Raw genomic sequence first — 23,836 nt, 5'->3', positions numbered from 1 at the left:
CGGGATTTCGGGATTAAACTGCGCATGCGCAGTTTAATGCCGGGCAGCGTCTGAGCACTCAGACGCTGCCCGGCTTCTCCCATACCCCGCAGTGCGCAGCGTGACGAGGTCACGCTGCGCAGGGCACAGCCGCACGTCCACGGCTGCCCGCCCGCCCAGCGCTCCCGGCCACCTGCCCGCCCACCCACCCAGCGCTGACGGCCGGCAGCACTCACGGCCGGACACCCGCCCGCTCACCCACTCAGCGCTCACGGGGACCCAGCGGCAGCGGTCCCTGTCCCTGCCACCCACCCGCCCACCTAGCGGTCCCTGCCACACACCCGCCCTCTTACCCAGCGCTCCCTGCCATCCACCCGCCCTCCCACCCAGCGGTCCCTGCCACCCACCCTCCCTCCCACCCAGCGGTCCCTGCCACCCACCCGCCCTCCCACCCAGCGGTCCCTGCCACCCACCCAGCGCTCGGGCGGACAGGGTGTTTTTTATTATTAGGGAAGCCAATCCCGGGAATCCCGGGATTGAGCATTTTTCAATCCCGAATCCCGGGATTGAAAAAATGCCCCGGGATTGGCATCCCTACTGCTCATTCTATTTATTAAGAGGGTTACCCTGCATTTTGTGCTGCTTACCACTATCTATAGACCTCCCAGTGGCAAAACATACTCTGATTTTTGCCACAATCTAGCTACTCACAGATTGTTCTTTCTGGTTCCGGTAGTAGATCTACTTTTTAAGTGTATTTCCATATATAAGGTCTGAATACTGTTGTTTTTTTTTTATTTATTTTTTCCCTGAGGCTTTTGTAAGTTACTTATTTTTAGATGCTTGACAGTGTTCTCTGTAAGTGGTCATGACAGGTCTGAAAGGTGTTAGGTGTCAGCGACTGGAAAGGACACTTTGCTGTACAGTCTCCTAGCAACATACAGGCAGCCACTTCCCATGGGGGTACTGCAGCAGATGCATTTGTGCACAGATTGTCTTTGTAGACCATTCCTTCCTCACGGATTGCTGATAGTCTGATGTCCACAATGTATCTTTATGCTAGGTACACACTAAACGATACATCCCCAGAGCGATGGGGAGCTTACACACTTGCCAATGCTGGCCGTAACAGCAAGGTGATTGGGGGGAATGCAGCAGGCATGTTGCTGGTGACTCATGGCGGCGTGCATCATCAGCAACTTTGGGCTGTATTCATTCCCAGGTGCTATTTAACACTGCCGTTTCCAACCGCATTGAAGGCGGATTTTGACAAAATAGATTAGACTTTAAACCCAGTCGGATCTGTTTTTCGGAAACAGCCTTGGATTGTCAGAATTCACGGCCGTTTCTTGACAATCCACTGCCATTTTCACCGACATGCCCCTTTTCGCCACTCGGAAGGCTGAACATTGAATTCTGCCTGTCCAGTTGCCCAGGATTCCACACTGAATAACCCCCATAGTGTGTCCGCACTAGATGATATTTAGACTTTTGTTGTTCCAACCAGAAATGTCTATTGTGTACTTAGCAATACTCTCCTATCTATACTGGTTGCCTTCTCCAAGGCTTAGTAAATACTTACCCAACCTGCCTGCAGCGTGCAATATTTGCCAGGTGATTTTAGTACTCATACACACTTACTGATAAGCCACTCAGGGGCAGATTTATTCATCTCGTTGAAGTGATAAAAGTGTCTGGTTTTTATCACCGGCCAATCAGCTCCTACCTGTGAAGTTACAGGCTTGGTTTGAAAAATGACAGGTAGGAGCTGATTGGCCAGTGATAAAAACCAGACACTTTATCACTTCACCGAGCTTAATAAATCTACCCCTCAGTATGTCTGTGCAGACATCCCAACTGGGCAGGCATTCAAATTGAGTGGTCTCTGTAGTAAGTGTACAGGTGGGTGACGGGTCGCGTATACACACAGCCAGATACTCATATATAGCAAACATCGGCTGTGCTGCAAGGGCATCGTGATATGTCTGTAAAAGATGTCCTTTGCAAGTGATATGTCATCCTTTAGATCAGGCATGTCCAACGTTGGCCCTCCAGATGTTGTGAAACTACACATTCCAGCATGCTTTGCAATAGTTTTAGCATTCTCTAATAGTAAAACTGTGGCAAAGCATGCTGGGATGTGTAGTTTCACAACATCTAAAGGGCCAACGTTGGACATGCCTGCTTTAGATAGTACCAGCAAAATCTATCGTCCAGTGTGTAGCCAGCGTTAAGGTGCGTACATACGTACAGATTTTTCTGACTTATCTATCTGGTGGGAACAAAAACCTGGAAATGTATGGGAGCCTATGACCTTCAAAAATGTCCACCCAAATGCAGGAAAACAGAAAAAATATATGCTTTGATACATTTGTTATATCAGAATGATTTAAACAATTTGTCTGACTGATCACTGTCTGTTTTCAAGCATTTGGGAACAATTTTTTGATTGTCATTTGCTCCCACACATTTCCAGGTTTTTGTTCCCACCATATTGATCAGACAGAAAAATCTGTACGTGTGTACGCACCTTTATGTTCTTACAGCTGTTACTTTATACGTATAGGGCTATTCTGACCAGCCTTTAGTTTTATTTATTTATTTATTAACAGTTTCTTATATAGCGCACACAGATTCCGCAGCGCTTTACAGAGCACAATGTTGTCCTCCCCTTTTCTCACTATTGTTATGGGGCCTACACACATAGTGATTTAGGGCCATATTCTAAGTAATCTTGCTGGATCGCTTAGAAAATGCCCCTACATCGCTCCGTTTGTAAGGGCATAGCAATGCATGGCCCTGTGCGTCTGTCGCCTGGCAATTAATATCCAGCATTGTGGATAAATCTAGTATAGGAGAGTAAAGGGGCTACACACTAGGACAGGCATTCCCAACCACAGTCCTCAAGGCACACCAACAGGGCAGGTTTTAGTGATATCCAGGCTTCAGCACAGATGGTTTAATCAGAATCCCTCACTTACTAATTAAGTCACCTGTGCTCAAGCCTGGATATCTAGAAAACCTGCACTGTTGGTGTGCCTTGAGGACCGTGGTTGGGAATGCCTGTCCTAGTGTGTAGCCCCTTTACTCTCCTATACCAGACAGAATCACACTTTGGTTCATTTAAAGCTCTTATTAGCTGCTGTGTTTGCTCTCTAGTGTTCTGTCCCTGCCCTTTGTGTCCAGTTTTGTCTGATAAATGATTTGTTTAATAACGGAGAGCCTTCTAATCCCTTTCCCTCCTCATCCAGGTTTCTAAATGAGTTTCCCAACACGTTATTGTTGTCACCAAGGGTTGTCATGTGCTGCAATTTGAGGAGATTGGATTTTGGCTTTAGGAAGGACAGGGGATGGCCTGTAAGAATGGTTTAAATTGTTGCTGAATTAAAGTCACCTTACTGTCAACTCCCATTTGAATATTGCTATTTAAATGTCAAAATTATAGATATTTTTTCCCCTTAAATGCATAAGCAAAACTAGTTTCTTGGCTGACCCCACACCTCGCCTATAGTTTATTACATATTTTTGTATTTTATACAATGTATACATGAGAGTGTAGCTAGCTATATATTTTGCAATAATATTAACAACACTAGTACCTTCCTGCTGTGATAAAAAATAAACAAGGAAATGCGCCATCTAGTGGCTATTCTCTCACGTTCCAATGTAGCGAAAAAATAGATGACAAGCCTAAAAATACATACTTCAGGGGAAAAGGGGAAGGGGTGGTGACCGGTGCACAAGAGATAACAATTTATTTCAATTTTGATGGAAAGAAATGAGAAAGGTCCACAATCGAGAATGATTAGAGGGGATAGTAAGTCTCCCTATTTTTCACAATTTTTCGGGTGGAGGTGCGCCCTGGAGAGTAAATGGGTTACTAGAGAAAGGAGACTTTCCAGCCTCTAACCAGACAATCCCGCCATTGCTATGGGTATATAAAGTCGGTGGGATCACCAACACACGTGTGGTTACGGTCAGACCCCTGACCCCTAATTTACATCCTCCTTTTCTTTTTTCCTCCCCATTCCCTCCCCCTCTCTTTCCTCTTTTCCTCCTTCCCCTTACCTTTCCCCGTCCCCCATTCCCGTATTCCCGATACCCATCCAATTACACCGCGGGAGTACCTGCTACACTTAACGTCACTCATCTGTAGAGCGAAATACGATGTCCGTGCATATAATTACCCATCTTGATTGAATATCTATAGGTTTGTTGCATGTACCAAATCTGAAAGTCGCCTTGAATAGCACAGCCTAACCTGTCGACATACTAGCCGCTGACATTAACAGTATTAACTGTCATTACCGGTGTTTAGAAGTGTATCTCAGCGGCAGTGAAGTCTGAATGTTAATAGCGTGCATATAATCACCTATCTTGATTGAATATTTATAGGCCTGCTGCATGTACCAAATCAGAAAGTCGCCTTGAATAGCACAGCCTAACCTGTCGACATACTAGCCGCCGACACCAATAGTATTAACTATCATTACCGGTGTTTAGAAGTGTATACCAGCGGCAGTGAAGTCTGAATGTTAATAGTCTGTACTGCATGCACGTATTGCTACATATTCTGACTGCTCTGCTGGATTGAAGATTGTATTTTTAGCGTATTTTTAGCGAATTTTTATGCCCGCCGTGGCAGCAATAGGACCACAATGTGTAAAGAAGTTCTGATACCTTAATGATAACTATCGAATGTTCCAAACACTGAGACCTGAATACTGCAATGTGTACAAATTGGCCCTTGGCGGCAGTTATGTGTTGTATGTTCTAAATATTGATACCTGAATTTTGCAGCGTGTCAGAATTGGCCATCTGTGGCAGTAACCGATCACTCAGGTAAAGGAACATTTCCTGTGTGCAAATGTGACGGGTGCATTTCCACCCATCCAGACTCTACTGCATACAGCAATTTTGTTGCAATAACTTAACCACGTATGTAGAAAGTCACAACACAGGAGCTAAAGTGTGTATTGTTACCAATAGCGGTATCTGACTGTGCTGCACTGCAATACCCTGCTGCACAAACTTTTGTTTATATGTATACAGTGTGTATTGTTACCAATAGCGGTATCTGACTGTGCTGCACTGCAATACCCTGCTGCACAAACTTTTGTTTATATGTATACAGTGTGTATTGTTACCAATAGCGGTATCTGACTGTGCTGCACTGCAATACCCTGCTGCACAAACTTTTGTTTATATGTATACAGTGTGTATTGTTACCAATAGCGGTATCTGACTGTGCTGCACTGCAATACCCTGCTGCACAAACTTTTGTTTATATGTATACATGTCCCTGTCTTGTCTACATGTTTGTCTAGTATATTTTAAGAGTTCTCATTAAAAGCTATATTTTAATATTAGCAATATTCTCACAAATAGGACTCGGAGTACCGCAGCTCCGTTCTCCTAAATACTTTGTTATCTAGCATTTTCAGCCGGATATTTTTTCCATTTCTGGGCTTTACATTGGCAAGTGGTCTGTGTGGTTCACTCAATACCTACATATGTGATATTATCATTACTGTTTAAATCTTAACAATTCAAGAGTGCCCCAACAAAGAGAGAGTCTTTTCTCTTCTTTCTCTAGAAGCCTAAAAATACAATAAGTTCATTGTATTAAAGCAGTTTTCCAAAACACAGTCCCCCTGACGGACTCAATGTGCAGACATTGGGGATGTCCCTGCTTCATCACGCGTTGCACAGTATATCAAAGTGACTGAGGGAATAAGCCACATGTTATCATGCATACAGATATCCTTAGTACCTGGACTGTGAGTGTGTGGGATATATATCTATCAATATGAACAAAAGAACTTCACTCCCAGTTCTTTTGTTCATATTGATATTTATCTACCAGGGAGGTTCATAGTCCACATTCTCCTTTCCCCCATCCAACAGGGGTCCTTGTAAGTCCGGCAGGCGACAGTTAATAATAAATAATAAGGTGTGCACACTAATGTAGAAGTCCTTTCAGTCACAATATTTATTTACAGTTTCTTATATAGCACCGCATATTTCACTGCGCTTTACAAATAGAAACCGTGATAAAATAAACTGGGTAGTAACAGATCGATATAGAGGTAGTAGGGCCCTGCTCACAAGCTTACAATCTATAGGCAATACCTAATATCTTAGTATATGTATTTGTAACTTTTTAAATTGCTTATGGCTTCATCCCCCCCGTAGCCCCCCCCCCCCCCCCCCCCCCAAAAGGCTTTGGTATATGTGAAGGTAGCTTGTACTGATATCGGCGTCTGTACAAATCACATGCTGTGAGCTGGCTCAGAAAGTGCATCATAGCTTGTGTATATACTTGTTTGCATGTGTGTGTGTGTCTGCCCACTGTGTACAGATGAATACAGTGTCTGCCCTAACTTAATATGCAAATACTGTATCACTATTCTCATGAGGTTGTTGGTCTGTTTTTTTTTTTTTCTTTTTTGTTTTTAAATGGAAAAGTCTCTATATGGCCATTTACTTGTGTACAGGGTAATTTACTAATTACATAGCACTAGATGAAATATTACAGCACTGTGAATACCAGACTTGCTGTGGAGAATTGGATACACCAGATTATGTTAATTACTTAATTATGTTAATTACTTTTCCAACGGTTTATTGTAAGCACCATAAAATGGTGGAATTAGCTATTGTTTTCTCTTTGGTAAATGTTAAGAATGTTTTCAAAAGGGGAGATTCTGATCTGGGTGTGTAGGACCTGACTTTGTGTCTTATCCATAAGTGGAGAGGCTAGCATGGGCTGGTGAGTAGGGAACTGAATTGCACTTCATTTTGCCTTCAGTCTTTTTGAACAGACTTACTAACTGCAGTTAACCTTTGCGGTTGGTGGGAGCTATTAATATGTAACTTCAGTATTCAGACTGTAATAATGGGAATGGAATGAGCCAAGTCTGCTCCAGGTTTCAGCAACTTATCTCCACTCTGATACAGGCCAGAGGGAAAACTATTGAATCTTGGGATTTGCCTTAAATTCCTTGTCCTAGTCCTTGGAGGTTTGTTGTAGAATAAGGCCTTTTGGTAATGTGGATTGTTTTTGCCAATTGTACAGTCCATTCAGAAACCAATTTCCTTGTGTATAAATATATATAATATATTGCATTGTGTCAGAAAGTCCACCAATTGTCAAAAATGGACGTGACTTGTTTTAAAGTCCTATCTATTTGACAGAAACTGCCTTCAATGCTGTCTGTAACAGCAGCATTGAACAAGAGCGGCCGGGATTGAATACCGCCCTAAATCTGTTGAATACATAGAAAAACAAATCTATGTATATTGCTTGTTTGGTTCCATAATCTTATGCTGTGTACACACTGGGGCGATGGGGGCTGAAATCGCTGGAAATATGGTCACTGGCGACCATATTGCCAGTGATTGGGAGTGTGCCCCGGCGATAAATCGCCGGGTGCGTGCTCCTGTTTTCAGCCCCTTTCCAATCGCTGGTCGCAGGAGCTTGCTCCTGCGACCAGCTAATTACCTCTGCGGCTCCCCCAGCAGAGGTTCCTTTTCATCAGCGACCATCTCTGGTCGCTGATGAAAAGGAGACACTGGGCTTTTTTTATGATTTTTATGTGGCTGTCAGTCCTACTGAAAGTGTATTGCTGCACACATCTGTGGAATCTTTACTGAAATTGTTTAGTACATATTCATATTTCATTGAAAACTGTAATGGAGGGATACAGTATGTGTTAATTTATTTGTAAAAAAAAAGCTACTGTTTCTGTGCCATTCATAGTTACCCCCCTATGTAGGTTTGGACAGACACGTAACACAGCTTGTTGTTTACAGCTTTTGTTATCTACAACTTCCTAAGCCTTTGCTATGAATATCTTGGAGGAGAAAGCAATATCATGAGTGAGATCCGAGGGAAATCCATTGAGTGAGTACTTGCATACATTGTACATGGAAACCTGTTTGTAATGCTTTTATTGGAATATATACAAAATCCCGGCATTCAAAATCCTGACGCCGGAATCCCGGCCGCCGAAATCTCGACAAGGGGGGGACGTGGATCGCCTCCTCTTGCGGGCTCGGTGCCTCGCTATGCTCGGCACGCTAATTTATTCTCCCTCTATGGGTGGACACTCATGGACACCCACGAAGGGAGAAAGTGTCGGGATTTCGGCGGTCGGGATTTTGAATGCCGGGATTTCAACTGCATCCCCTTTTATCTTTTATTATATGTTCACATTTTACCAATATTTAAGGGCAAGCTCCACAAAAACACGCATGAACCACCTACCTGCCACACCTGATTCAGTGTTGCATGCAGTCCATTTACATTGTATGCTCCCATATAAATGGGGGTCTTCTCTCTAGTCAGTCTTTACGGCCGCATCCATTTGTAAAAGAAGACTTTTGAACCAGCCCTGTCCTAGGAGAAACCGGAAAGTCAGGTGGCTTTCTGTGTATGCACACTCTATCGCCCACAAATAAAGATGCTGCTGAGATCTAATTTGTGAGGGGCGCCTGCAAAGTGCCCCTCAGCTTGTATCAAATGGCTTGTATTAAACTCTTTCCTCTCCATGTTTACAAATTGTTCCCCTTATATAGTGATTGAGCAGATATCAAACATAGAGCCAATTAAGCACATGGGGGAGATGTGTGAAGCGAGGAAAAGAGTGGAGCATTTGCCTATAGCATCCAATCCGGTAACATTTATCAAGTGCATTCAATAAAGTTATAGGTGGCAACTAATTGGTTGCCATGGGCATCTTCTCCACTGGCTCACTTCTGTTTTCATAGATCCATCTCCTGACCAATGCTTTCCATGTTGGTTGTATAAATTCTCAGTACCATTTAATAGAACTGTATTAAAGTCTATGTGGGTATAAAGATAGGACATGTGCAGTACAGAATAATGCAATTGTCTTGAATGAAATCACTAATAAATGGCTGGGGTTTCATTACAAATGAATGATTACCCATCCAATGCTAAAGTAATAGAAGCAGTTCTATGTAAACATACACAACTAAACAGAAAGCATGAGAATGTGTATAGCTCCTATTGTGACCGCTCTCACATGTATGAATCCTGTCCCTATCCTACCCGTACAGTTTACATGCTGCAGTCCTGATCCTCTACTTGTATCTGAAGGATTCTTCATTGCTAATAACAATGGGGTCTATGTACTAAGCCTTGGAGAGAGAGAAAGTGGCCCATGATAGTGCCAGCCAATCGGCTCCTACCTGTCATTTTCAAACACGGCCTATAACATGGCAGTTTGAAGTTGGTTGGCTGGTACTTTATCTCTGGCCACTTTATCTTTCTGGGGCTTAGTACATAAACTCCTAAGCCTCTAAAGCCAGGTGTCCAGCACTCTTTAACCCCTTCACGACATATGACGTATATATACGTCATATGTCGGTTGGGGGTGAATCAAGCCAGCTCACGGAGTGAGCTGGCTTGAAAGAGAGCAGGTAATGGCTGTATATTACAGCCATGTCCCTGCTCTCACGGCCACGAGCGGCGAGTTCGCCGATCGCGGCCGTTTAACCCTTTAAGCACCGCGGGCAAAGCGCCCGCAGTGCTTAAATAGCTGATCGGAGGGGGGGCGCCCCCCTCCGGCGCCGATCGGGGCCCCCCGCAGCGCGATCGGAGGGTGCCGATCGGTTGCCATGGTAGCCAGGGGTCTAATGTAGACCCCTGTGCTGTCCGTGTATTCATACCTATTACATCCTGCCTCAGGCAGGATGTAATAGGAAGTGAAAAAAATCACTACGTTCAGCCATAGAGCTCTATGGCTGAACCTAGTACAGGCGATCGCGCCCCCTAGTGGTCAAGTACACTAGGGGGCCTTGTAGTAAAAGTAAAAAAAAAAAAAAATAAAGTTTAAAAATAAAAAAAAAATAATAAAATATTAAAAGTTCAAATCACCCCCCTTTCCCCATTTCCCAAATAAAAATAAATAAATAATAAAAAAAATAAACATATTTGGTATCGCCGCGTTCCTAAAAGTCCGATCTATTAAAATATAACATTAGTTATCCCGCACGGTTAAAGGCGTAAACGGAAAATAATCCCCAACGCCAAAACTACGCTTTTTGGTCGCATCGCCTACCCAAAAAAAAATAGCTAAAAGAGATCAGAAAGTCGCCCATATCCCATAATGGTATTAATTAAAAAGTACACTTCAGCCCGCAAAAAATGAGCCCTCACCCAGGTCCGTAGGTGGAAAAATAAAAAAGTTATAAGCCGCAGAACATGGCGACGCGACGCAAATTCGAAAAACCGTAACATTTTCTATTTTTTTTTTTAGTGGTAAAATGTAACGAAAACTATATAAGTTTGGTATCACCGGAATCGTAACGACCCATAGAATAAAGATAACCCATCATTTTAAACGAACTATGAACTCCAAAAAAAACGTAACCAGCGCAAAATTGTGGAATTGCGTTTTTTTTTTTTTTTACCCCACATTGAATTATTTCCTGATTCCCCAGAATATTATACGGTATAGTAAATGGTACCATTAGAAAGTACAACTTGTCCCGCAAAAAAAAAGCCCTCATGTGTCTATATAGCCGGAAAATTAAAAAAGTTACGCTTATTTGAACACAAGGAGGAAAAAAAAAAAAAAAATTACCTTAAAAGGCAATGTCGTGAAGGGGTTAATAACATTGGTAAGATGGAAAGCAAGTAGGTGGTAGCCTGGGCACCCACAATGGCTGTATGCATACAGGGTTTGTATAAAAAGTAATGAGACCTATTTTTTTCTAATGCGACTGTATGTCACAGCATGCCTTCTCCATGCGGGTTCAATGGAGGGGAAAGTCAGCTTCAACACACACCGAGCGTCCGTCGCCTACGAGTTTCCGTGTGGTTCGTATAGTGGTTTTAGTGGACCCCTGTCTCCAGGCTCAGTTGAAGCTTAACAATCGAAAGCGCTACGCCATTAAATTCTGCATGGGACTCAGCAAATCTTTCTTTACAGTGGCATGCTTGGAAATTTCTCAGGAGAGACTACTCCTGCAGCTCAGCCTGAGAATTTCCAGGCCATACCACCGAAGGTGGTTAAAGGCCTATAAGGGTCTATAACATTGCTGAATAATGTTGCAGAGCCATCTTAAATGCCCTTGCTGTAGTCACCTTTAAATTGTGAGTCATATTTCCTTTGTACAGTTACCAATAAATTTGGGTTAGTAAATGATTTAATGATATGTCATTTATACATACAGGAGATAATAATCATATAATGATGCTGGTTTAAACGTATGTGTATGGTTGTGTCAAATATGTCCACCAGATTCCTCCCTTTGCTATGTATTGAAAGAATGAGTTAATAAATCATTAAATAGTTGCGGCAATAACAATGATTTCCTGACCTTGTGTACATGACCGAGAATAAAAACTGGCCGTATAGTTGAAATCTATGTCAGAGATGCAGGACCAAAACAATGAGGTAACTTATGATGGTTTTATCAGTTTACCTGAACTTACAATCCGTCTCTGTGGATAAGAGTGCGCCCCACCTGAGTTTCTTTACTTCTCTGTGTGTTTAACCTTATGTACAGTATATTACATAACTCTGGGGTGCACCATGTAATGTCTTGAGCCAAATTAAAAGGATACTACCATATCCAATAGATATTGGTAACCTATTGAGAGGGTCTCTCTCCTTATGGGCCTACACACAGGACGATTTTCAGGGCATTGTCTAAGCGATTTTCAGGGCATTGTCTAAGCAATCAAACTACAAATAGAAGGTAAGGTCTATTTTTTGTGCACACTATGAGCTGCACTTTCCACAATGTATGGCATGTCACCACACGCTAAAAAGACCTACAACAACAGGGTTATACAGAATGAAAAGATGCGCTCACAAAAGTCTGTATGTGAACTCTTCTATATTCCACTTTACTGATGAGTTCTTGACGTCAAGTGGAAAATAGAAGAGTTCCCATATAGACTTTTGTAAGTGATCTAACTAGATTGCTTAGAAAATGCCCCTACATCGTTCCATGTGTAGGGCCATAGCAATAGCCATGTGCAACTCCGTGCGTCACTATCGCCCGTGATTAATATCCAGCAAGCTGGCCCTGACGGATGTCTGTGTGCTGAGGGTTCTGAGCGATCTAGCACCGCCAAGAATGCTTAGCAAATCTCCCCTTATGTAGGCCGCTTTATTCAGTCTCCTATCTTGAAACCACTATCTACAATACCAGTGATGGCTAACCTTGACACTCCAGCTGTTTTTGAACTACACATCCCAGCATGCCCTGCATCCGTTTTACTATTTGGCCATGTTAAAACTGATACACGGCATGCTGGGATATGTAGTTCAACAGCAGCTGGAGTGTCAAGGTTAGACATCACTGTACTATACTAATCCTTTCTGGATCCTGTTTGACTTTTGCCCAAAACAGTCATCTCAATAGTATAAGTGCTCATGGTATCTATTTCATAGCCTCACTTTATTTTCTCCTCCTCTTGTAGGTCCAGTTGTATATATGGCACATGCTGCCTATGGGGAAAGACTTATTCTATAGGCTTCCTGCGTTTTTGTAAACAGGTAAGTCTACCAGAAGCTTCTCTTAGTAACAAGTTTTTTTTGTTTGTTTTTAAATAAGGCTTATTTTACCACTTTTTTTTTTATTACTTTAATGTGGACTGGGTGTTCATTCCTTTATTTTGACTCTGCCAGTATAATGCAAGTAATAGTTCTGTAATATGCAGGTTCAGAGAATAATGCTGGTGCTGCACATATGACTGATTTTTTGCTTACGCTGGTGGGAAAATAGAATTTATGATCCAATCAATAAAAGGGATTTTGAGTTATGAGTAAGCTAGGTCAGAGGTCCAGCTGGCTTGGGAGTGGATTTGGTTCCCTGCACTGCTGTGGAGAAAGTTATGGGTTAGTGAGAGAATCCATTTACAGGGATACAAATAATACTATAGTTTTATACCTTTTTTTTTATTCTAATTGGAAAAATGAACTGCCCAACTACTAACAAACTCAGGATGCACATTGTCTTGTTGACACTTGTACATGATTTCCATGCTCACACTGGATATGGAAGTCCTATAGAATCAGGGGTTTATTTATAAAGATGGGATGTTGCTATGGGAAATCAATCCGATTTATATTCTAGAAGGTGCCAAATAGGTGGATGCTCCTGATTGGTTGCTATGTGCAACATGCCATATTCAGTAGAACTCACATTTCCATGTCTTTCTCAATGAGGGCCACACATATGCCACAGCCTAGCTCATTTTACATCCTTGTGTTCTACCCTCCATTTGAGGTATGTTTCCCTCCTGGGCCTTTATTAAATAACAAAATAAAACAAAAAATATATTTTTTTATATTTAAAAGTTTCTATCGTGATCCTTTCTCTTCCCTTCTCACAAAACTGACCCAGAAAGACTAAAATATAGACATATCTATCTATATCAATATATCTATATAGATAGCGTGCAGCTGTCCAGCACTCTGGATGAACAAATGATGCACCGGTGTGCTCCCCTGGAGATTAAATGGGCGGTATTCAATGAGGCTGATTCGCCAGGTGTTTATGGCGAATTTGTGCTGTAAGGCGAATTTTTTACTAAAACAGTGAATCACCCTATTCAATGACCAGATGGCGAATACATCTCAAGGTTTTTTTCACCATGATTCACAGAGTAGCAATCGCTATCTTTTTATGGTGAAGTGGAATGTGAACTTTTTAAATAAAGTGTTTTGTTTTTTACATTTGGTGTCCAAAAATCAGGAATTTTATTCTGAGGAGGGGCATGCTATTTTTATTCATGTGCTGTAAGCACATGAATATATATTTAATTTTAAAAAATATATATATATATATATTTTTTTTACACAGACCAGCCAGCAGGGGGCCGGAGCCGAGCCGCTCATTAGATATTCATATATTCACTTCACCCGATCATTACATATGCATGATCGGGTGTAGTGAATATACCCGGTCCCCTGCTGGCACCCCCGGGGGGCAGCCTGTGCTGCCTGGCACCCGGGGAGCCCAACTCCCCCCCGCCCCCCCCCCCCCCCACAAACGTTCTGGGGCAGGCAGGGAGGCTTCCATCTCCCTGCCTGCTGCCGTCCTCAGGCTCTCTGCGGCATTCGTGAAAAAACCTTTTGTATAAACAAAGCATACAGGTGACAATCAGAATTGTCAACAGTTGCGGGGTCTGCGCCACTTCATCAGGACGACTGACAGAACAAAAAGCATGCAGCAAACACGAAAAACAAACAAAACTGATATATATCTATATCTCTGTCTCTCGCTTCAATTATAGTACAGGTCGAGTATCCCGTATCCGAATATCCGTTATCCGAATTATTCCGAAATACGGACATTCCAGAAAGTGAAAAAAAAATTTTTTTTTGCTAAAAACTCACTGGGGACATTTGTAACAGCATCACTGGGGACATGATATGTAGCTGGCACTATATGTGTGCAAGACAATGATTGCTTGGCATTCAAATTCAGTGCTGAGATAGTACACACATTTTGTTTCACGTTTTGAAACCTTGTTTTTTGAACAATTAAAATATATTTGTGTGTATTTTATGTGGTAATAAAATATATTTGTGTGTATATTATGTGTTTATACAGCATAAATGCAAGATACTTCAAAATACATCATTGAAATATTAAAATATTCCGAAATACGGAATAATCCGTTATCCAAAATTCTCCTGGTCCCGAGCATTTTGGATACGGGATACTCAACCTGTATTATGAGGCTGCCTTACCTACAGAGTTCCCTGTTTGGAGGAAAAAAGATGGTATACAGAAGAATTGTAGGTTGGCACCTTATATAGAGGTCTGTAGGTTGACCTATAAAGCCTTAGTATAAAATGCTAGTGTCTGAATTAAACGTTCACATAAAAGCAATATTTATTAAAAGTCTGTTTCATATGATGTTGTTAATGCAGTATTTCATACAGTACATTTCCAGCTTTAACTTTCACCCTTGTACATAAGGAAATTGAGCATTGATATGTAAAAGAACCCAATACATTTCGTCTCAGGGAGACTTCATCAGGGTTTTTTCAAGATGTAGAATTGAATTAAAATAGCAAGTGCTGTAGCGTCAAAAAAGTAGTATTAACGTCCAGGAGCACCAAGGTTTAATAAGTGTGGTACCTGTACTGCCTTTTGCTATGCTCTCATGTAAAATCAAATGTATAGCATGCAAATTTGGGTGTCTTAAACTTTCGGATGGATCTCTTTAGGGTCTGCAATAGGTTTAAGTAGAAGAATACTCAATAAAGGCTCAAAGGCTCGGAGGCTCAATATTATTGGCCCCTATGAAGATGCGATCCTGTGTGAGGCTCTGCATGATAACATTAAATTAATCAGAAATACTCTATACATTGCAGCTGGTATAATCATTTACCACATAAACAAGCATCTGTTTTTAAAGGAATAGTTACATAAGTGTATAGTGGCCCATTTCCAGCAACCATCACTCCGGTGTTCTAATGGTACATTGTGTTTGCTATTTGCGTTAGACTAATGGATTATTAGAAAACCCTTGAAATCACTTATGTAATTATGTTGGCACAGCTGAAAATGGGTTTGCTCATTAGAGAAGCTATAAAAATGGCCTTCCTTTTGCACTAGTTGAGTATCTGAAGCATCACATTTGTGGGTTCGATTATACTCTTAAAATGGCCAGAAAAATGAACTTTTTCATGTGAAACTCGACATTCTGTTGTTCTTAAAAATGAAGGCTATTCCATGCGAGAAATTGCCAAGAAACTGAACATATTCTACCAGTGTGTACTACTCCCTTCAAAGAACAGCACAAACAGGCTGTAACCAGAGTAGAAAGAAGTGGGAGGCCTCGGTGCTGAACAGTAATGGTACATTAGAGTCTTTAGTTTGAGAAATAGTCTTCACACAGGTCCTCAGCTGGCAGCTTCATTAAATGGTACCCGTAAAACCATAGTGTCAATGTCTACAGTGAAGAGGCAACTCTGTGATGCTGGCCTTCTAGACAGAATTGCAAAAAAAAAAAGCCATATCTGAGACTGGCCTATAAAAGGAAAAGATTAAGATGTGTAAAAACACAGACATTGGACAGAGGAAGACTTGAAATAGAGTGTTATGGACAGATGTTTTTGGATCACACAGAAGAACATTTGTGAAATGCAGAACAAGTGAAAAGATGCGGGAAGAGTGTCTGACGCCATCTGTGAAGCATGATGGAGGTAATGTGATGGTCTGGGGCTACTTTGGTGCTGATAAAATGGGAGATTTTTACAAGGTAAAAGGGATTTTGAATAAGGAAGGCTATCACTCCATTTTGCAATGCCGTACCCTGTGGACAGCGCTTGATTTGGAGCCAATTTCCTCCTCCAACAGGACAGTGACTCAAAGTACACCTTCAAATTATGCAAGAACTATTTATGGAAGAAGCAGGCCGCTGGTATTCTGTCTGTAATGGAGTGGCCAGCGCAGTCACTAGAAGTGCTCATCAAGCCAATCTAACTTGTGGGAGGTGCTTCAGGAAGCGTGGGGTGAAATTTCTTCAGATTATTTAACAAATTAACAGCTAGAATGCCAAAAGTCTGTAATGCTGTAGTTGCTGCAAAAGCAGCATTCTTTGACGAAAACAAAGTTTGAAGGACAAAATCATAATTTCTAACCTTGCCAATGTCTTCACTATATGCTCTATTAAATTTGCGACTCATTTGATAAATAAGTCAGTTTTCATATAAAACATGATATTGTCTGGGTGGCCCCAAACTGTCAGGATGTGGTCAATTTACCTACAGTCAAAATACCGACAACCATTGACCGACAAGGTCAAAATACCGAAAAGTTTTTTATTCATTGAAACCGACTTGTACATGGACATGGAGGGGGAATATAATAGTGTGCCGAGTACAGCGAGGCACCGTGTCCGAAGCACGGGGTTCATGTCAACATATAGACCCCAAAAAATATGAAAAATTTGTCAAATTTTTGACCTGTCTATATTTTAGATGTAGGTATTTTGACCGTCTGTCAATTGCTGTCGGTATTTTGACCGTCGGGATTTTGATTTGTAGGTAAATCCTACCGAACCCAAGCTGTCAACTGGTAGCCAGTGTATGTATGTGTGTGTATAGATAGAAAGTGGGGTATTCAATGCCGCAGCGAGCGGCCGGCAAGGGGGTTAAACAGCGAGGATTGCTGAAAACCAGCGATCCTCGCTGTTTAACCCCCGCGCCGGCCGCTCGCTCTATTCAACGTACTGGGGAAATCCTCGCCGTCACAGGACGGCGAGAATTCCCCAAAACAGCGAGACCCGCGGCTGCTGCAGAAAACTCGCAGTTTTTAGCCGCGGGTCTCGCTGCTTCTGGAGCCGCATCCGCCAATTCCCCCTCGCTCAAAAAACGGAGCGAGGGGGAATTGGCGGATGCGGAGGCTGTGTTGAATGCTGTCAGGGTGAGTGGTGACAGCGAGCAGGAAGCCCTGCTCGCTGTCACCACTCGCAAACAGCATTGAATACCTGCCATAGAGGTGGTACTCACAATCCACATTTGTCAGCCACGGGGGTGCTTTCTCAGCTTCCCAATCCATTAATAGAAGCGGGTCCAAATATACAGTATAGTAGCTGATAAAAGTGCACTCACCAGGTTTCCATGTCAACGTTTCGGGCACCTGTGTGCTCTCTGTCGAGGTCAAGCATCGGAGCAGTCAGATACAGCGGATCTATCACAGCACAGCATAGAAGCCCTTATGTACCCAGGGAACCAGCTGTTTCACTTATCCTCCATTCAAGGCAGGAAGTGGTATAAAAAGTGTATAAGGAGACTCACTACGCAACCCACAAATAGATGAAACTCTAGCACATATGTCCCAATAATACACCAACTTCTTATAAGTTACCTAGAGGGAGTCTTCGTGTTTAAACATAATACAGTCTCCGCGTGAGTTCCACTCCGGTGGAATGCATGTGTGCCATCACATTGCGACTTCTGGTCGTGGCTTCAATAACCGTTATCCAATGTTAGCATGTGCGCACCACCGTCATGGAGTACACAGCCATCTTGCTTCTAGTTGGGGCATAACTATGGACAGGCACACAGTCTGCCCCAGCATGCGCTCTCCTCTATCTATTATTTCCTGTATTCAGCATTTGCATTCCACCGCCATCTTGGCATCATCATAGGCATCTCAGCCAGTCATCTCTTGCATAACTGTCACCTCTGCTCCAATATCCTAGGGGACATTCCCACGGGATGCAGTTGAAATCCCAGCGGTCGGAATCCCGGCGTTCAAAATCTCGACACTTTCTCCCTCCGTGGGTGTCCACGACACCCATAGAGGGAGAATAAATTAGTGTGCCGAGCGCAGCAAGCCCGCAAGGGGGGGGGGGGGGGGGGGGCGATCCACCGCCCTCTTGTCGGGATTTTGACGGTCGGGATTTTGAACGCCAGGATTTCATACCCATCCCATTCCCACAATCTCAAACATCAATTCAACATGCCTATGAGACAAATCTTATCTAATATTATGGATTTTTAGTCTTTGTAAGTTTTTTGTACTGTAGGCCAAGCGCTATTTTAGTTGTGTACACTCTCTAATGTATTTATATCTTTCTGGAGATATGGCCTCCAGAACTGAACATAGCACTGTAGATTAGGATGCTCCAATGACCTTTTCAGTGCCATTATTACGGTTTTCTTTTTTTCCCTGCTACAGATTCAACCAAGCATCTGACTTCATCATTGCTTTTGTTACATTGCTTAACAGCCTTTAAGCCCCCTGCAATACTGACACTTAGATCCCTTTCCTCCTCAGTCGTTCCCATTATAGTGCCATTAATACCATACAGGGCTATTCAAAAAGAATAACTGTTTTTATGAAGCAATATTTCCTCTACCTCCCCATGGCAGCCAACCTCTGGGTTCTCTCCCTTTAGGTAGATATCTGGAAAGGAATAAAAAAGACACCTCCCCTATATAAGGACTGCCCCTTCCTAGGCTCAGTGTCTTTTTTTTTCCTTTCCAGGTAGATGAGAGATGCTTACCCTGAGGCTGGCTGCTGCCTTCTCCTCTGCCCAGTGCAATTGTGGTCCAGGCTGAGACTTATTAAGGAGCAACTTCTCCCGCCATCTAACGTGGTGGGGAGACTGCAATACAAGCGTCCTGCTGCCAGGTGCAGTTAGGGCACTTACCCCGGGTTCAGGAGCCGCAGGAGGTGGTTCCTGTCAGGCATGGACATGAATGTCGGATGGCCGGGCGGCTGTAGGCGGTGAGTCAGGCTCCGTGTATCGGAGGTGCCGGCCGCGTCATCAGAGGCGACGGCCGTGTCACATGACGCGGGAATGGTCACAGGTGGCGCTGATGGGAGCAAAGCCTACCACGCTGGGGGACGCCGAGCGCGTCACCAGAGAGGGCGCGTCGTCAGAGGGCGCGTCACCTCGCGTCAGTAGGCGCGACGCGGCTGAGCGTGGCGCGTCATGGCGCGGGGGCATGATGGGGGAATAACCCCTGTATGGTGCTGGACGCGATTCGCGTCATAGACAAGCGCCATTTAAGCGTCACACAGGCGCAGGACGGCGCCATTGTTTCTTGCAAACGCCGGCATTAGGAGAAAGAACCCGGGGACTGTGTGTATATCGCCACTGCTTCTCCAGAAGGCAGCTGCAGGAGGCTATTGAGTGAAGGTAAGACCCTAGGCTTGGCCAGGGCTGTGTATATGCCTGCATACTTGTACTTAATGAATTGTATCCTTGTGCAGATACTTTCAGGCAATCTCTATAATATGGAGGATGAAAGAAAGCAGCCTGCAAAGTCAGGGTAAGCAGGAAAGGCAGTTAGTTTATCTATTTATTGATTTATTTATTTTATTTATTTATTTTATTTATTTATTTGGAATGTTGTTGTTATAGTCAGGCATTCATAATGTGTGTACTTCGGCAGGTCCGAAGCAAGCAAGGAAAAGGCAGAAGGAAAGGCCAAGCATAAAAAAATGCATCTGGCTAAATGCACACTCTGTGACAAAACACTTCCTGACAAATGTGCAGGGTCTATTTGTGATAATTGCAAAGGTTCTCAGATACTGGCACCTTCACAAATGACAGAGTTGGTTGCAAAACTTAGAACAGCATTGGCAGATACCTTCGTGACAAAGGAGGATCTGGCAAAAATGTCGGCTAAAAGGCCTAGGGAGGTTGACTCTGCTAACTCAGAGGACTCAGAAGAAGGCCCGGCTCCTGCGATAGAGGAGGAAGTTGAGGAAGGAGAAGTGATGCAGGAAAAAGCAGAATTAGAGTTTAATCCGGACTTGCTGGATAACCTGCTTACACTGGTGAACAAGTCTCTTAATATAGACGTAGCACAAGAGGAAGGCAAGTTACAAGATCTGCTCTTCAGAGACAAAAAGAAAAAGACTAAGACATTCCCGCTGTCCTTGACACTCAAAGAGGTAGTAGAGGACGAGTGGGCACACCCGGATAAAAAGGTGGCGGTACCACTAAGGGTTAATAAAATGTACCCTTTCGAGCCTCAGGAAGTTAAGACGTGGGAGGAACCGCCTAAAGTAGACGCGGCTGTCGCACGTACATCTAGGAAAACGACGCTTCCATTGGAGGACGCCAATATATTCAAGGACTCCATGGAGCGTAAAATGGAGATGGGGTTGCGTAAGCAACACGTAACATCAGGAGCGGCGATCAAAGCGTCTTCAGCGATCGCAATTACTTCTAGAGTGCTCAGGTCGTGGTGTCAGGACCTAGAGTCGGATATGATAGACGGCATCAAAAGAGCGGACCTGCTGAAGATTGTACAGAATATGCAGGTAGCCATAGAATTTGTATGCGACGCCTCACTAGATGCAGTCAGGCTGGCAGCAAGAGTCAACGCCAACGCAGCGGTAGTGAGAAGGGCTCTGTGGCTGAAACCATGGGCAGCCGATGCCCAATCAAAGAATAAGCTTGTATCCCTACCATTTCAGGGGGAGTATTTATTTGGAAAGAAGCTTGACGACATCATCACGAAGGTGTCAGGTGGAAAATCAGTGTGGCTTCCACAAGACAGGGGTGCAAAGAAACCCTTCAATAAGTCTCAGAGGTTCCAGCAATCGGAATTCAGAGAGGCGAGAACTTACAGGCCAGGAAGGAGCTATAGGCGGCCGTGGTTTGGAAATCGGAGTTCCTTTCGAGGGCAAAGGAACAAAGAAGGAAGGTTCTCGTTCAGGCAGTCATCTCAATGACGCCAGGGACAGGGTCGGGGGCAGGCTGTTAGAGTACAAACAGGCCTGGCTCCGATCTACAGAGGACCGGTGGGTCCAAGAAGTGGTCTCCACCGGGTACAAAATAGAATTCATTATGACGCCCGGGAACTGGATGGAGGAATCCCCTGTGCCAAGGTGCCCGAAGGAAAGGGAGGCGCTAATGAGCAGCTTGCAGACTATGATCTCTCAAGGTGTAGTTGTTATAGTGCCCAAAGATCAAGAAGGCCAAGGCTGGCACTCCAGATTTTTCGTAGTAAAAAAGGCGACAGGGGGCTTCAGGACCATTCTAGATTTGAGAAGACTCAATACATATGTCAAGACACAAAACTTCAAAATGGAGTCGATAAGATCTATCCTCCCGGACATCAAACAGGGGTCTTTTCTGACAACAATAGACTTAAAAGACGCTTACTTACATATTCCCATATGTCAACAGCACCAAAAATACCTAAGGTTCAAAATCAAAGGAATTACTTACCAATTTACGGCTCTGCCGTTCGGCCTATCCACATCCCCAAGAACCTTCACAAAGGTTCTGGTCGTGCTCATAGCAAACTTGAGAAAAGAGGGGGTGACAATTTGGCCATATTTGGACGACCTACTGATTATGGCAAAGACAGAAGGAATGGCGAGAGATCATACAGAAAAGGTGATGAAGTATCTGAGGCACCACGGGTGGCTTATAAACAAGGAAAAAAGCCACTTGGAACCAACAAGAGCCGCAAAGTATCTGGGCGTGGTGATAGATACAGAAGCCATGAGGGTCAGATTGACACCAGAAAGGCAGGAGAAATTAAGGTCAGAAGTAATCAAGCTTCTGAGAAAAAGGCTAGTATGTGCAGGAGACTGTCTAAAGGTGTTAGGCCTCATGTCGGCAGCACTAGACACTATCAAATGGGCCTGATTTCATACAAGAAACCTACAAGGGTGCTTCCTAGCCCAATGGGATGGCGACGGGAAGAATCCCATGCAAAGGATCTCCTTGTTAAAGCAAGCAAAAGAAGACCTAAGGTGGTGGATGGACACAAACAGGTTGAGGCAAGGAAGATCATTCGCAAAAAGGGAACAGATAGTAGTCACCACCGACGCCAGTCAGTCGGGATGGGGAGCTGTGTGCGGCAAAAGAACAGCACAAGGTCAATGGAGACAAGCCGAGTCAAGGGCACACTCAAATGTAAGAGAGATGAGGGCAGTGCTTATGGCATGCCGGGCATTTCAGGTACAACTGTGGCAAAAGGAAGTTGTAATCAGATCAGACAACAGAGCTGTAGTGGCATACGTGAACCGCCAAGGCGGTACAAGGAGCCGAGAACTGATGGAGACGGCAAACATACTCCAGTGGGCAGAAGGACATGTCCTAAGCCTATCGGCAGTGTTCATCGCAGGGAAGGAAAACCAGCGAGCAGACGCCCTAAGCAGGTGGGCAATAAGACCAGGAGAGTGGGAACTGTCCCCACAATTATTCGACATACTGACAAGCCACTGGGGAGTTCCGCAGGTGGACCTAATGGCCACCAAGTACAATGCAAAGGCCAAAAAATTTATATCAAGGCACTGGGAACAAGGGGCATGGCAGGCGGACGCCCTAACCGCCAGTTGGGGAACGGGCCTGGCTTACGTCTTTCCCCCATTTCCAGTGATACCGAGACTGTTGAACAAAATCCAACAGGAACGGATGACGGTCATAGCAGTCCTGCCCTACTGGCCGAGGCGAGCCTGGTTTGCCAAGGTGGTCAGGATGGCGGTGGATGCTCCTTGGGAACTACCGGACATAGAAAACCTGATACGACAAGGACCTCACGTACAGAGGCAGCCCGACCACTGGAATCTGACGGCGTGGCTGCTGAGACAAGAAACTTGGTAGCAAAGGGGTTTTCCAGAAAGGTCGTGGATACCCTGCTGAAGGCTAGGAAACAAACTACGTCTAAAACGTATTACCGGATATGGAAGGCATATACAGAGCTCTGCAGAAGGGAAGGTAAAGACCATAAGCTGGTCACTTCGGTGCTGGACTTTCTGCAGAGAGGATTAGAAAGAAACCTTTCGGTGAGCTCTCTAAAGGTGCAAGTGGCGGCTTTAGGAGCTATGATGGACATCAGACTGGCAGATAACAAATATGTCCAGAGGTTCCTACAGGCCTCAAAGAGAATAAGGCCTTCATTTCACAGCCCTATGGCGCCATGGGACTTGAACATGGTGTTGAATGTCCTGACAGAGGAACCATTTGAGCCACTGGAGCAAGTGTCCACCAGAATGTTATCGCTGAAAGTGGCATTCTTGGTGGCAATAACATCTGCGAGGCGAGTGTCAGAACTGCAGGCTCTTTGGGCTGAAGAGCCGTTCCTGAATGTATTCAGCAACAAAGTGGTCTTAAGGACGAACCCCAACTTCTTGCCAAAGGTAGTGTGGCGATTCCACGTGAATCAGGAAATAGTGCTCCCCACCTTTTGCGACAATCCGGCAAATGAAAAGGAGGATAGGTTGCATAAATTGGATGTCAAACGGGCTATACTGATTTACCTGAAGAGGGTGGAATCATGGAGGAAGACCAAGAGACTTTTTGTAATATCAGAAGGAAAAAACAAGGGCTTGGGAGCCACCAAGACAACTATAGCCAGGTGGATCAAGTCATGCA

General features: G+C 43.9%; 1 protein-coding gene across 3 annotated transcripts in view; it reads left to right on the top strand.

The window, feature by feature from the left end:
* The window catches only part of TMEM184B (transmembrane protein 184B), a 90,393-nt gene that overhangs the window by 41,135 nt on the left and 25,422 nt on the right, over positions 1–23,836 (top strand). For all 3 annotated transcript variants that reach the window (XR_014454358.1, XM_083156477.1, XM_083156478.1), the window contains exons 5-6: positions 7,795–7,885; positions 12,443–12,518. Coding sequence is in view for 2 of the 3 variants with exons in the window: in XM_083156477.1 (XP_083012603.1) it covers positions 7,795–7,885; positions 12,443–12,518 (167 nt within the window). In the remaining variant the exon portion in view is untranslated. The remainder of the gene's footprint in view (positions 1–7,794; positions 7,886–12,442; positions 12,519–23,836) is intronic.

The sequence above is a fragment of the Crinia signifera genome, chromosome 8 (genome assembly GCF_055691185.1).
Source record: "Crinia signifera chromosome 8, ASM5569118v1, whole genome shotgun sequence".
NCBI classification, from domain to species: Eukaryota; Metazoa; Chordata; class Amphibia; order Anura; family Myobatrachidae; genus Crinia; species Crinia signifera.
Note: the sequence above shows the minus strand (reverse complement) of the source record. Positions and strands in the feature narration are given on the sequence as shown.